Below are 13,556 nucleotides of genomic sequence, written 5' to 3' on the forward strand. Positions count from 1 at the left end.
CCGGGCAAGGAAAACTTTTGATGGTCCTGAAATTGCCATTTCTGATGGATTTTGAAGCTATTTTATGAGCTAGAAGATTTTTACCTGAGATAAGTCAGAAACGTCCTAGAAATGTACTATGAATTTGCCGTAAATGGTAATTTTAGAATCATTAAAAGTTTTCCTTGCCCGGACCTTTCTTCATTGCAAACATGAGGCGGAAATGATTTCTACATATGTTCTTTCAGATGTCCTGAAATGCGCCACAAAGTCTCCTGAAACATGAACTCTTTGCTGTACTGAAATGTAGCCATATTGAGTCATTTCAGGTTCATTTCAGGCTACACAAAATTTATCATTTTCCTGCACCGCAAATGGCTACGAAAGTGGTAGCAAATCTATCATTTTGGGACACCAGAAAGCCCCGGTTAAGTCTTCGAAAATGAAACAGTTTTGATGGCTTGACCAGGACATTTCAGGTGATCTGAAACCAGCTCATGCCCGTAGTGCAGGGAGCATGTCTCGTTGCCCGAAGGTCAAGCATAATAATTCCGGATGAAATACTAGTGTCGGACTCTTCGCCGCGACTTCCGGATGTACGTATCTCCGTTGAACTCATAACATCTCACGAGATCCTCCCAATTCTACCGTAGAACGCCCTTTCTTGCTTTATTGGGATGCGCAAGCGTGTCGTGCCGTGCCGTCGCGTCACGAAACTCGGCTCAATCATCCATAATAGGCTGTGACTCTACCCACCGATCCTACCGGACGAAGCAAGTCCTGGTTCCCACGACCGCGGTGGTCATATTCCACATCATGGTCCAATCCTGACAGAACCGATGTTGATAAGTTTCGCAGCAGTTTTTGTTCTCATGCATAGATACGGACTAGTATAAGTATGTCTGTCCTTCAATTTAAGACGGGCGATACTTCGGCGGAATCGCTCTTTGCAACCACTCGCTGCTCATGGAGACTTTGGCAATTGTGTTACTGTCAGCCTCTTTCATTTTGCTGGCACACTGGCTCGCAACCAAGACACGCTCGCACCACTATCCTCCTGGCCCCAAGCCTCTCCCGATACTAGGCAATTTGCTTAATGCACCTTCCAAGCAACAGTGGAAGACGTACGCTGCATGGAAGATTCTCTATGGTTGGTCCTTCACTTCTCATAGCTATCTTGTGCTGATAGCGAAGTTTAATATCATAGGAGACACCATCTCCTTTACGATTCTCGGCCAGAGGATAGTGGTTTTGAACTCGCTGGAAGCCGCAATCGACCTTCTCGAGAAGAAAAGCGCCATCTACTCCGACCGCCCTAGGATGTTCATGGTCGGCGAGCTCCTAGGTTGGGCGCAGCAGCTGGTCTTCTCACCATATAACGAGCACTTCCGAAACATGCGCAAGCTGCTGCACAGGCACCTCGGTAGCAGAGGTCAACTTGAGAAAATGGAACCCTATCACGAGCTCATAGAGGCTGCCGCCGCCAGATTTCTCGTCCAGACTCTTCAAGATGATGGGACGGACTTCCGTCGCTTGCACAACAACGTTCACAAGTAAGTCGCGGAAAGTGCCCATTCATACATGCTACGTCTGATGATGTGCTCTCTTGTAGCACAGCTGGCGCATTTACCCTGCGGATTGGGTACGGATATAATGTGGGAGAAGGCAAGGACGAACTTGTCGAGATGATGGACGAAGCCCTGATCGGATTCGACGCTGCTGCCGTCCCTGGCGCTTTTCTTGTCGACATCATTCCCGCGTGTACGTGCTCAACTGGGCCGTACCTACCATACAGTCTCTGATATTCTTGAGCCAGTAAAATGGGTCCCGAGTTGGTTCCCTGGCGCAGCCTGGAAGCGACGCGCTCAGGAATGGAGAAGCCTCTTCGAGCAGATGACAGAGATTCCGTATGCGATGGCAAAGGAACAAGCTGTATGCATACACCCACCATTTTGCATCAATTCTCACGTCTCGTTGTCACATAGCTTCAGGGTACAGGTACGGAGAGCATTGTCAGCCAAAATCTACACCAGGACATGTCGCCCGAGCAAGAATACGACCTGAAGATGGCAGTAGCGTCACTGTATGGGGGTGGCAGTGACACGGTACGTCTCCCGCTGAGTCTTTGGTAACATCTTGTTCCTGACTCATCATCGTCTAGACTGTAGCCGTCATTCTGTCATTTCTTCTGGCGATGACGCTTTACCCCGAGGTACAGAAGAAAGCTCAGCAAGAAATTGATAGCGTCATTGGAGGAGACAGACTGCCACTCATCCATGACCGCGATCAGCTTCCTTACGTCCAAGCACTTATCTCTGAAGTTTTCCGCTGGAATCCCATTGTTCCGCTTGGTAAGAGTTCGAGTTTCTGTTATTCGATGTCAAGTGATCCTGAGACACTGGCCGGGCATAGGGATACCCCACCGCTCCACCGAAGATGATACCTACCGTGGATACTTCATACCGAAGGGTTCCATAGTCGTCGTTAACATGTGGTTTGTTATTTAGTTTCCCGCTGGCCTCTGTATTTCGTTCATGCTGAAGTCCATGCATATATTGCAGGCATCTCTTCCAAGACCCCGAGATCTATCCTGAGCCAGAGGCTTTCAAGCCCGAACGCTTCTTAGGCGCAAACCCTCAGCAAGATATCAGACTATTTAATTTCGGCCTCGGCAGGCGGTGAGCAGCTTTTCCCTGGGTGCAGCGTTACTCGCCTGATAAGGAATCTTGCAGCATTTGTCCAGGTTTGTAGTTGAGACCTGGGATTTGAGTAGTTCAAGTCACTCAACGAAACAATCATGGCAGGACTCAACCTTGCGGAAGCGAGCATCTTCGCATCCTGTGCGATGATCTTGGCCGTCTTCGATATTCAGAAGGTCGTCGAAGATGGCAAAGTGGCGACGCCGGACTTCGCGTTTGGTACGGGAGCCGTTAGGTGGGAACGTTGCTTGCTATTTGTTGTAGTACAAGGATTGACGTTCCGGTCGTAGCCATCCTCTACCCTTCAAATGCGCGATTAAGCCGCGGTCGAAAAAGGCGGAGGCACTGATCCTTGGCCGGTAAAGTAAGCTGCGCGTCCGGCTCATGTGCATTCAGAGGACAATATTGTTTGTAGAACTCGTTGACCTTCACTTTAATCTAATACAATCAAGTCTATCAAAGACTCGAGGTAGCATAGCGGCAATACCAGAAGATAAACATAGAGCAAAACACACAACCCTGCCTACCGGTTACCGCGGAGGCTGCGTCTCAGCGGCTGGCTACCCTCGTCGGCCGCACGCTCAACTTCGTCCTTTGTGATCAACGTCTTCTTGTTGAGTTGCCTGGGAAGCGTACGTTTGTCAACGCACAGGTAACATCAAGCACACTTGGACGCTTACCTCTTCTTCTTCTTCGCCTCGGCCTGCGGAATGTTCACGCTCGCAGTAGAGTCGACGCTTGTGCGAGTTTTCCTGCTTGGCCGCACGATAACAGAATCGTCACTTTCCGCACCCTTGTCATCGTGGCCGATGAACAAGCGTTCTGTTTTCTCCACTAGATGTGCTACCTCGTCCTTCTTCGCCTTCGTTGCAGGGACAGGCTTCGCTTTCGCTTTGTTGGTAACGGCAGCCTTCTTTCCATGCGCAGGCTCGGGCTTGGGCGGTAACTTGGGGCCACTCCATTCCTCGTCGGATGCATCTTCAATCTCATCTTCGTTGTAGTCCTGGTCGTGGCCATCTTTGTCGTGATAATCCTCGTCGCCCGTGTCGGTAGCGGACTCGATTTGCTCAGACTCATCAGCAACTTGGCTACTTGATAGACCAGAATCCGTGCTCTCCCCTCTGGCGGACTGCGCCCGCGGGTGCTGTTTGTTCCGCGCATTCTTGGCGACGAGAGGGGAGGATGAACATGGGACATCACTCAGTTCTGATTCTTCCGCTTCGTGATCCTCGATCTGTACCTCATACTATCAGCGATTGCACCGAGTTCGACAAAGTATCAATCCTACCAGGCTTCGTTCGATTTCGCCCTCTTCCTCAATGTCCTCGAGTACCTCATCTCCGCGGACCTCTTTCTGCCCAGGCTGTGGAACAGCAGGCGCAGCTTTTCCAAGCATGCCGGAACGCTGGAGCATGTCGATCTTCGCGTCCATCTTCATCTCATTCTGCTCCATCTGTTTCATTAACCGACGGTTGTACATCTTCTCCATCTGCTGCATGCGTCCCTCCATCTCTTGAATGACCTCTTCACGCGTCTCGGCTTCGATGATTGCACAGCGCATCTCGCTCTCAAAGAACTGAACAGATATTCAGTATGCAACGTAACATAACACTGGAGGAATGGGCCGACCTGCATACGAAGACGTTCGATCTCGTCGAAGAGTGCATCAACGAGTGGGTTGATGGGCTCGTCGTCGTCGGCATCATCATCATCTCCCCGTTCTTCGTCCTCTGCAGTATCTTGTGAGTGGAGATATGATTCGCCTTCTGAAGGGGTTCTCACCTTCCAGCACCTCCAGATGTGTCTCGCTAACGACACGCCCGCCTCTACCACCAATGGAGATGGTAACCTTCCTGCGATGAGGAGCGACATCGTTGGCCCTCCCCTCACCCGCTAAACTCTTCGTTATTGCTTGCTGCTGAAGGTGCGGGGGCAGAGCGGGCAGCGCACGCGACACTGCCGTTGGCGCAGTCGTACAAACATCCTTGGCAAGAGCCGAAAACTTCATGACGTGCGAGTTCTCGTCGTAGCCTGTATCATACGGGTTCACGTTCACGATCATGACGACGCGTCCCTCGCCGACGAAGTAGTCCATGAGGATCTCGGTGAGCTTGCTGTGCCGGAAGGGTACGACCGCGAGACCCCTCTTGACATCGCGCGTGTCGATGCGGTCTTGGCTCGTGGCGAGGCTCCGCGCAACGGCACGCTGGTTGGTGCGCATTGTTTCCATGCACTGGCCGAGGACCATGAGCGACTTGTTGATATTGCCGGCCTCGCGCAAGCGGTCACCAGTTGTGTGGGTGTGTTTTGTGCGTTCAGAGCCGGCGAGGTCGACCAGGGTTAGACGGGATGTTTGAATGGATGATGGATCCTGACAGCACTAAATGAGATCTAGCCAGACGTTTTTTGCATGTATGGACTCACATTTCTCTCGCCTCGGTGTACTCGCAGGACCTTGATTGTCACAAGCGCATGACTACGACTACTCTGGCTGTTCGCCAGCGTTCCAAAGACCTGTCGGTGCATCTGACCGAGTCTTAGCAACGCTTTCGCTTTCGCTGCAGACGTCACCTGGATCTGCCTCAGACCGGCAACGTACTTGCCGCCAGATGTGCCGTCACCCGAATCGTTGTCGGAAGGTGGGCACGGCTTCACCGACAGTGCCTTCCGCGTGAGCAGGAGTGGCTTGGAGCCGTTCCCAGCAGGCATGTTGAGGAATGAGGATGTTGGGCGTCGGATGCCTGCTGTCTGCGCTGACGACGGCTCGCCGTCGTTGACGGAAGCAAAGAGGTCGTAGACCTTCTCATTGTAGACCTCGGAATACGATAGCCAGATCGTGTACTCATGATTTCGGTCAAGCTTGAGCGTTGTTGGGTCGGTGTCGGGATCTTCGGGTGGGGGGTCTGCAAGGACATCTGCCAAGGCCGGGGAAGAGCTGGACCGTGCAAAGCCGTGCATTGAAGAGCTTTGCGAATCCGAGCAGCTCGGAACCGCCGCTTCAATGCCTTGTAATCGGACTGGACGAAACTGCACATGCTGAGATTAGCTCGAAGTGCAGGGTCCATAAACAGCACTGTTTCGCACCCTTCCGTCTCCGTGCAAGCCTTCAATGCTATTGAAGATAATGTCCAGCGTCCGCGGCAAAATACCCGCACTCCCCTCTTCGCTACCTCCCTGTATAGTATAGGTCTTGCCAGAGTTGGTTACTCCATACGTGAACAATAGCCCACTTTGCCCCTCAAGGACGTCTTTGACTAGTGGTAAGGTTGTTTTCGCGAAGAATTCAGATTGATTCGTTGCCGGAGGAAAGATGTGGGAGAAAGTATAGATTGACGACGGTGGCACAGTTGATAGACGAGAGGTTGGGAGACTGGAGGATTGTGTTGAGTCTGACATACGTACGGCTGTATCTGAGATAGGCTCGAGATACGGTTTTGGTTGCATCGTCTCATCGTCTTCTCCCAACTGCGGCCGTATGCGAAGAAAGGCCTGCAGCCTGGTTCAGCGGCCATTTGAGTAAAAACGCGTAGCAGCGTACTCGAATAGGCTCTGTGTCTGTATCATCTATTATGCTCGCTTGGCTTGAAGGCTTCGGCAATGTGGCTTTCGGCTGCGAGTTGTCCGGAGTAGGAGTCTTGTGCTCGAGAGAGTTCTCGCGGGTTGCGAGCGGTTTCCTTGTCGTGCTTCTCTTCGGTGGTTCGCTTGGGGGCGGCGTTGGTGTAGCCCTCGTGCCAGTCCGCGTCGTCCTCGATGGGGCTGGTGGCGGATTCGTCGCAGCCTTTGTTCTTGCCGTAGTGGTGCGGGTTGTCTTTGGCTTCGTCGACATCTTCACAACTTGGGCAGATTTGAAGGAGGGATATTTAATTGTTTACTCAAGCTCAAGAAATTGCGTCGAGGATGTTGGATTGAAGCTGCGTGTGGCGGAGAGCGCCCAGGCACACGCGAAAGCAGCGCGTCTGATCACATGACCGAGTCGTGTTGCCTCTCCCCTCTGTTGTTCCGCCACTACAACGACGCCATACATTACCGACAGTCGTCATTTAGTTTGGCCGCCGTTCAAATATCTTATTCCTCTTTATTTTTTCGGCTCTCTAAGAAGTTGCGGGGAAAATGCCACCAAAGATTTCGCCCAGCCGGCGACGGTCGATCGCAGTGCTTGGACAGCCCTCGTCTAAGACTATTCAGAAGAAGCGGAGAGCGTACAGCATAGTTCCCGGTGAGAAACTCAGTCCAGCTGCGAGAGCCCGAAATTTGGTACAAAATTCCTGAACGTCACTCCGTCCAGTCCATTGACCGCTCTCTAGGCCCCACGCAAAAGCATCCTCAAGACTCACAACCGTCTCAGTCAAGAATCCGCTACAGCATCTTTTAGCATCGACTCTCAAAATGTGACCCTCTCGATGGACACTACAGAGATCATCAAGCCGTCTCGCAAGAGTCTCGCCCGGCGTGTCAGCTTCGCGAGCCATGCTCATGTCAGGTTATTCGAGAAGAGCAAGAAGAACGCCCGCAAATCTCAACTCGAGGACGAGGACGATGAGGAAGAAGAGGAAGAAGAGTGGGAAGAAGAACGACAGAAGAAGACCACGCGACGAAGGTCGTCTACAGGTTTCCCCACCGAACCAGAGAACTTTGGCGAAGGCGAGCAGTCTATGGAGTTGGACGAAGATGACACAGCCCCTATGCCACAGAATTTCCTCGATGGCCCGGCTTTAGACGAGGAACAGCCCGAGTTTGATGACGAAGGGGACTATGAGGACATGGATGTCACACAGGCGATTCCGAGGCAAGCGTTGGGGGCGCGCAAGTCTTCTCTCGGGTTTGGAAGGGAGAGCTTGGCATCCGGGCGAGAAAGTCTTGCAGGTTCATCGAGCGGGCGACGTTCAAGTATCGTGACTTCTTCACAGAACCTTGGCGAGAACCAACCCTACCAACCCCGTCAGCTAGCTGTGCGCGAAGAACCCGATGAAGATGAGGACGATGACACTCAGCAGTTCAATCGCTTCGACCAGGAAAACGACACTATCCGCCGCGCTCGGTTTGCAGATCCTGAAGAGAATAACACCGTTATGACGCAGTCCGACATGGACGTGACCACTACATCTATAGACCCTACGACTTCGTCCAATGGTGACAGCACCGGCCAGCCTATGGAGTTTACAATTCCAATCCTCCGCCCGCCTCCTCCACCTGACGAGGCTTGGCTCAAGCTGCGTGCCATGACGCATTCTGGCACCGAGCCTTACGAGGAACCCGAGATGGAGCCTCTCGACGACCCTGAAGCCAACGTCATCGTACAGTCAGAGCCATACTGGGACGAGGATGGTGCACAGCTCAAACACCATGTTCTTGAAGCGAGGCTCGGAAATGAGAGCTATCAGGAAGAACCTTCGGGTGAAGCGAAAGGCGGGCAGGAGGACGGGTCTCTAGACGAGTCGGGAATGGATCTGACGGTTGCACTGTCGCGTCTGGCGAAGGCGCGTTCATCCCTTGGCCTGCCACCGCTGCAGGAGGGTGACACACAGAGCTTCTCGTTTGCTCAAGATGGCATGAACGACACGTTCACCAGCACGGAAGATAGCTTTGGAGATGTCTCTCTAGATGGTAATCAAACTCTGAACCTGACCAAAATTCGCATGAGTCTTGGTGGTGCACAGAATTTGGGGTATGATGAACCACTACCTCCGCCTCCGTCTCAGCAGCAACAAGCAGCGGAGCAGTCAAATGTAGAACCACCTGCGCTACCGCTGCAAGCTCGAACCGAGGAGACGCGGTCCGCTTTGCCGTCGTCCTCTGTGCCACCATCTGTGTTCTCAGCTGGACCCTCTGTCTTCAGTGCACCTGCACCGAAGTTAACGTCTCTTCCGCAGGTTGTCGCCCCACCTCCTGTTTTCACGTTATCTACGACACCCCCGCAAGGCAACTCGACCCAATCCTCTTCTCAATCTACGCCTACTCCCGCCCCTTCTACCATTTCTGCTAAGCCGTCACAAATTCCAAAATCTCCGGCAAAGCAGCCCTTGACTGTCCCCAAGCCCTTCACTTTCAGCGTCCCTTCACGCATCACCAACGACACACCTCCTAAGGCGACACCTAAACCGCCCTCCTCGCCATCCAAACTCCCTGTCTTTCGCGGAACTGCAGCTTTCGCTCCACACACTGTGCCCAAATCCCCGCGTAAACGCCCAGTGCCTGAAGACCTTGTTACAGACCTAGACGTCGATGCTCCCAGTCCTGCGAAGAAACAAGTAGTGGAAAAGTTGGGTGAGACCCAACCGCGGCCGCAGCCCGTACCCGCGCAGGGTGAACAAAACCAGAACCGGAGGGCAAGTGCGAGCGCGGCGAGGCGTCCTTCGGGGTACTTCGCGCAGAGGAGAAGTTTGGGTCCGGCTGCTAGTGTACCGCCATTCCAAACCAATCCTGAGGCGTCGAGTTTGTCGAAGAGTATCTCTGTGCCCTCGGTGGCTAGCCAACCTGTTGCCTTGCAGATGGCAAGCGTAGACATGAATGAGGATCGCGCCACGCCTCAACCGGCCGAAGATGAGCAGCCGGAACGGCTCTACCCAGACCTGTCCACTATCCAGGAGGAATCGACGCAGAAGACCAACCTCACACTTCCTCGCACGCGCACACCGAGTCCTGATGAGGTCCCGTCATCAAATCCCGCGAGTCCCAGCAGGAAGGACAAAGCGGATGGTGAAGAGGGTAAGGAATGCGAACGCGAGGCTCGTCGCCAGGCAATTGCTACGCCAAGCCCGACGCGCGGCTCGCCGTCGCCCTTCATGGTTCGTGCTGCCTCGCCTGCACACCAGCAGCAGCAGCAGCAGCAGCAAAGGAGGCCATCGACATTACCTGCTCCTAGACCTTCTATCTTCGGGCAGCGAAGGCAATCTGTTGCCGCGCCCCCACTCAGGCCCGCGTCCCCCGTCGTGGTGCCATCCGCAGACAATGTAGGCATAAAGGAGAAAGAGAAAGCACCGACAAAGACTCTAAGCTTTGCGGAGGAGGATGAGCCGGTACCGACTGACAGGCCAATGGATATCGACGGAGTGGAGGTGACCCAGCAATGGCTGCAGGGCGTCGAAGATAACTCTGAGAGCGAGGAGGTACGCGTCGAGTTTGTCTCTTTGAGTGGACGGTGATTCTGATGGTACTGTAGCCTACGATTTCCATCGAGCAGTTCTTCCAGATGACCGGCATCCGGTTCATGGACGAGATTACCGCCCCGCGGCGATCGACAATCCATCCCGCGCATCTGCGTACGCGCAACCGGCGGCGATCATTGACCTCTTCGCACTCAGAAGAGGCGGAGCCAATTGCGCTTGCCGAGTACATGGCCGCGATGTCCATAGAGGTGCCACAGCTTGAGCTGTACGGCGTACTCTCGGAGGACCTCACCGGCTGGATCGACGAAAGCAAGAAGATCTGCAAGCAGGCGGAGGAAGACGTACTCAGGATGACGCCCGCGCTGTTCGCAGAGTTTGCGCTCGCGGATGAGGTAGAAAAGCAGGACCTCCTAGTAAGTTATCATCGTCCATACTTACAAGCGAGGTGGTTGAATCCCAGTGTAGCACCAACTCAAAATCATCAAAGCGAACTGTGTCGGCAGTGCGAAATCGCAGTGGTACGACTGGAAGAGCGAGTGGGTCGACCGGCTGCTCGAGTCCGCTGAAGAGGCGTTTGGCGGCCTCGAGAGCGACGCCAAATTCCTGGAAGGGATTACCAACGAAGCACAGGACATATTACCCTCGTTGCGTGCCGAGTACGCGCAGGTCATGGAAGAGCTTGAGAAGGAGGAAACAGCCGTTGCTGAACTTGAGAAGTCCGACAAGGAATATCTCAACGAGCTCAAAGTGTCTATCGCTGAGCAAGAGTGGGCAAATCCCTATCATGACGTTATATATGGCTGAACGTTTATATCCAGCACGGAGATCCAGTCGTTCAAGGCGAATGTCTCAGAGGCCGAAACCAAGCTTCAGCGGCTGCAGGAGAGGCTGGATGAAATCGAAGCGCAGAAGAAGGAAACCAATGCTGCCATAGCTGAGGCCCAGCGTGTTATCCAGGTCAAAACCGAGAGTAACAGCTCCGAGGTTTCCCGTCTTAAAGGTAAGCTTCACAGCTAGGACGCTCAACTTTGTTACTGACGCGTATGTAGTCGAGCTCGAGACTTTAGAAGACCTCCATTCGTGGCGCGTAACCAAGATTAGCCCGGACCTATTCGAGTTCCTCTACGCCACACGGTACCACGTCACCGTTCCGTGCGTCAATTTTCGCCCTGAGTTCGACAAGACCATCGTGGTACAAACGGCAGAATCTAAGCTCAAGGAGCGCGACCCGTTCCTGGCGTTTACGCAGCTCATGATCGCGAACGCGCGACACGTGCTCATGGCACAGAAGGGCAAGACGAAGCTGTGTTCAGTGGTGCAGCCGCTCGGCGACTTCTGGTCGTCGTGCGCGCAGCTCCGATCGCAGCTGACATTCCTTCGCATCAGGTTTCCGCTCGATGTCGAGGCTGTGCCCGTGGAAGGCGCCCCGTCATCTCTGCGAGCGAGCGCCATGATAATGCTCCCTTCGGCGAAGTCGAAAGCTTTTGTCTCGTTTATCTTCGACTGGAACACGTTTTCGCGCTGGCCGCTGTCCATTCGCGGGCTGAAATGCGACGTCGAGATTGCGTACGGCAGCGCTGAGTAAGTCACCCCTGCCTCGCCTAGTTTACTGGTTGCAGCTAACTGTCCTTCCAGCCGCGAAAAGGTCTTGAGCGCAGTTCTGGACCGCCTCTCACAAGCTACGCCTTCTGAAAATCATGGATATCTATTGGATGCCTGTATTGAAGCCGCGGAGCAATTCGCGTAACTGCTTCTAGTCTAAGTGTATTTTATAATACCCTTTACGAACGCGATGCTGGGACTTCCTTCTGCTGCTTGACGAGACCCCGTCCGATGAAGCCCCAGGCAATCTGGTTCGCAATGGTGATGCTCACACCAAGGTCCTCAGCGAATGCCCAGACGGCACCGGGGTGCTTCTGGAAGTGACGGCCAACAAAGATGACGTCGGCCTGGTTCGCGTCGAGGACGGCCTGCGCGGTCTTGCCGTTCGTGATGCCCCCGACGGTGGTGACAATGAGGCGATCGCCGAGCGCAGCCTTGATCGGGCCAGAGAGGTCCGCGTGGAAGGCCTCCTTGCCCTTCGGCGGGAGCGATTGCTGCGGGTGGTTGCCTGCGGACGAAACGTCGAGGACGTCGACACCGCGCTGTGCAAAGAGTTCTGCGAGGCGAATCGAGTCCTGGACCGTCCACGAAGGCTGGTCAGGGAAGACCGTCTCGAGGCGGTCAGTAGCAGAGATCCTGTTTGCAGCCAGTGAGTTTGCGAATGGGCACAATAGCTGGAAGTAGCCTACCGGACAAAAAGAGGCATATCTTCTGGGATCGCGGCGCGGACGGCATCGACGATCTCGAGATGCAACCTCGTGCGGTTCTCGAAACTGCCACCGTACTCGTCTGTGCGGTGGTTGCTCACGGGCGACGCAAACTCGTGTAGCAGGTAGCCGTGCGCGGCGTGGATCTCAATAACATCGATGCCCGCCCGGACGGAGCGTTTTGCGGCGTCGACGAACGCTTGCTTGATACGCTGGATGCCCTCCTTCGTGAGCTCTTTCGGGGACGGGAAGCCTTCGGAGTGCTTGATAGCGCTCGGGGCGACGACGTCGTTCGGCCAGCCACCCTGATCCTCGCCCGCGGTCGCGCTGAACGAGAGCCACGGCGCGACAGTCGACGCTTTGCGGCCTGCGTGCGCGAGCTGAATGGCAATCTTCTGGTTCTGGGAGTGTGCAAAGGTAATGATCTCTTGGAAGGCGGGGATGTGCTCGTCGGACCAGATGCCAAGGTCCTCAGGGGTGATACGGCCCTCTGGGGCCACAGCGCTCGCCTCAATGAACGTAAGGCCGGGGCCTCGCGAGACGATGCCGCCAACTGGAAACGGTAGACGCGTTAGTGATGCAAAGCAGGCCATGAGCCAACTCCTGCTACTCACGATGCGCCATGTGCCACGGTGCGGGCACGCCATTCTTAGCCGAGTACTGGCACAGAGGAGAAAGCTTTGGCAATACGATATGAACACGCTGAGAGTTGCGAAAGCGTGGAGAGGTAACGCACCCAGATACGGTTCTGGAAGGTGGTTCCGCGCACCCTCAGAGGCTGGAAGAGCTTCGGAACAGGCTTGCCATCTGGCTGTGGGTCGAGCGCAGTGCCAGAGGGTGGATTCTGGGCAGGGGTGAAGTAGGGAACACCGGGGGCGGGTTCATTGACGAATTTTTCAGCAGAAGCGGACATTGTGGGCGATGCAATGCAGAGCTGAAGGCAGGGGGGAAGTGTCTGGGTGCCATGGTCGGCGAAGGTGCAAGCCTTATATATCCGACGTATGAGCAAAGTACGAGGCTACACAGACTCGGAGATGACCTAATCGACGCAAGGATTTCGTTCGCTGACAGATGCAAACTTAGCTTATGAACCACAGCACTGCCGGGGTTTTCTCCACAGGAAAAAGCGAAGTCGGCGCTAACGGGACAGTAATTACGGTAAGCGCGCCTTTCGATCTCACTCCGAGTCTCCGAAGATTCAAATATTCAACAACCACACAGTCCCAGTACTACAAGCTCGTTCGGCCGCCGCAGGCAAAGAAATCTTACGTTGAGTCAGTGCCCAACGTGAACTGCTTGGTTCACCGCCGGCCGGACTGCTACTAATCAACTAATCCATGACATATTCGTCGCCATCCATCCGAGTCGGACGAAGGACATTCGCCTACACTCGTCTGAAGGGAATTCCTTCCACCACGAGCGTGCTTCGATTCGCGTATCGAGAGCACAGCACCGGGCACTCG

At 54.3% G+C, this 13,556-nt stretch overlaps 4 protein-coding genes across 4 annotated transcripts; 3 read left to right on the plus strand and 1 right to left on the minus strand.

The window, feature by feature from the left end:
• The first annotated feature begins 880 nt into the window (after positions 1–880).
• PHACADRAFT_133539 (uncharacterized protein) lies at positions 881–3,929 on the plus strand. Its single transcript, XM_007390161.1, has 11 exons — positions 881–1,129; positions 1,187–1,532; positions 1,592–1,740; positions 1,796–1,911; positions 1,965–2,084; positions 2,141–2,330; positions 2,392–2,473; positions 2,541–2,657; positions 2,712–2,722; positions 2,784–2,913; positions 2,969–3,929. The coding sequence occupies exons 1-11, from the start codon at positions 946–948 to the stop codon at positions 3,039–3,041; spliced, it is 1,518 nt and encodes a 505-aa protein (XP_007390223.1). The 5' UTR covers positions 881–945; the 3' UTR covers positions 3,042–3,929.
• On the minus strand, positions 3,928–6,504 carry PHACADRAFT_82475 (uncharacterized protein; the record flags this gene model as incomplete). The annotated part of the gene is made up of 6 exons (XM_007390162.1): positions 3,928–4,254; positions 4,284–4,408; positions 4,461–5,049; positions 5,103–5,705; positions 5,763–6,167; positions 6,217–6,504. 6 exons carry the CDS (start codon positions 6,502–6,504, stop codon positions 3,928–3,930), a joined length of 2,337 nt encoding a protein of 778 aa, XP_007390224.1.
• Positions 6,505–6,668: 164 nt separating this feature from the next.
• On the plus strand, positions 6,669–6,948 carry PHACADRAFT_246904 (uncharacterized protein; the record flags this gene model as incomplete). The annotated part of the gene is made up of 1 exon (XM_007390163.1): positions 6,669–6,948. The coding sequence occupies exon 1, from the start codon at positions 6,789–6,791 to the stop codon at positions 6,945–6,947; it is 159 nt and encodes a 52-aa protein (XP_007390225.1). The 5' UTR covers positions 6,669–6,788.
• On the plus strand, positions 6,949–12,786 carry PHACADRAFT_168096 (uncharacterized protein). Its single transcript, XM_007390164.1, has 5 exons — positions 6,949–9,784; positions 9,838–10,197; positions 10,250–10,551; positions 10,603–10,784; positions 10,834–12,786. Exons 1-5 carry the CDS (start codon positions 7,079–7,081, stop codon positions 11,367–11,369), a joined length of 4,086 nt encoding a protein of 1,361 aa, XP_007390226.1. The 5' UTR covers positions 6,949–7,078; the 3' UTR covers positions 11,370–12,786.
• The last annotated feature ends 770 nt before the right edge of the window (positions 12,787–13,556 follow it).

This window comes from Phanerochaete carnosa (genome assembly GCF_000300595.1).
Source record: "Phanerochaete carnosa HHB-10118-sp unplaced genomic scaffold PHACAscaffold_1, whole genome shotgun sequence".
NCBI lineage: Eukaryota > Fungi > Basidiomycota > Agaricomycetes > Polyporales > Phanerochaetaceae > Phanerochaete > Phanerochaete carnosa.

Excerpts from the sequence above, each read along its gene's own strand:
- PHACADRAFT_133539 (XM_007390161.1), top strand. The coding sequence starts at position 946 with ATGGAGACTTTGGCAATTGTGTTACTGTCAGCCTCTTTCATTTTGCTG. Across the intron at positions 1,130-1,186 it reads TGCATGGAAGATTCTCTATG|GAGACACCATCTCCTTTACG; the intron begins GTTGGTCCTTCA and ends TTAATATCATAG. Across the intron at positions 2,474-2,540 it reads ATAGTCGTCGTTAACATGTG|GCATCTCTTCCAAGACCCCG; the intron begins GTTTGTTATTTA and ends CATATATTGCAG.
- PHACADRAFT_168096 (XM_007390164.1), top strand. The coding sequence starts at position 7,079 with ATGGACACTACAGAGATCATCAAGCCGTCTCGCAAGAGTCTCGCCCGG. Across the intron at positions 9,785-9,837 it reads ATAACTCTGAGAGCGAGGAG|CCTACGATTTCCATCGAGCA; the intron begins GTACGCGTCGAG and ends ATGGTACTGTAG. Across the intron at positions 10,198-10,249 it reads TAGAAAAGCAGGACCTCCTA|CACCAACTCAAAATCATCAA; the intron begins GTAAGTTATCAT and ends ATCCCAGTGTAG.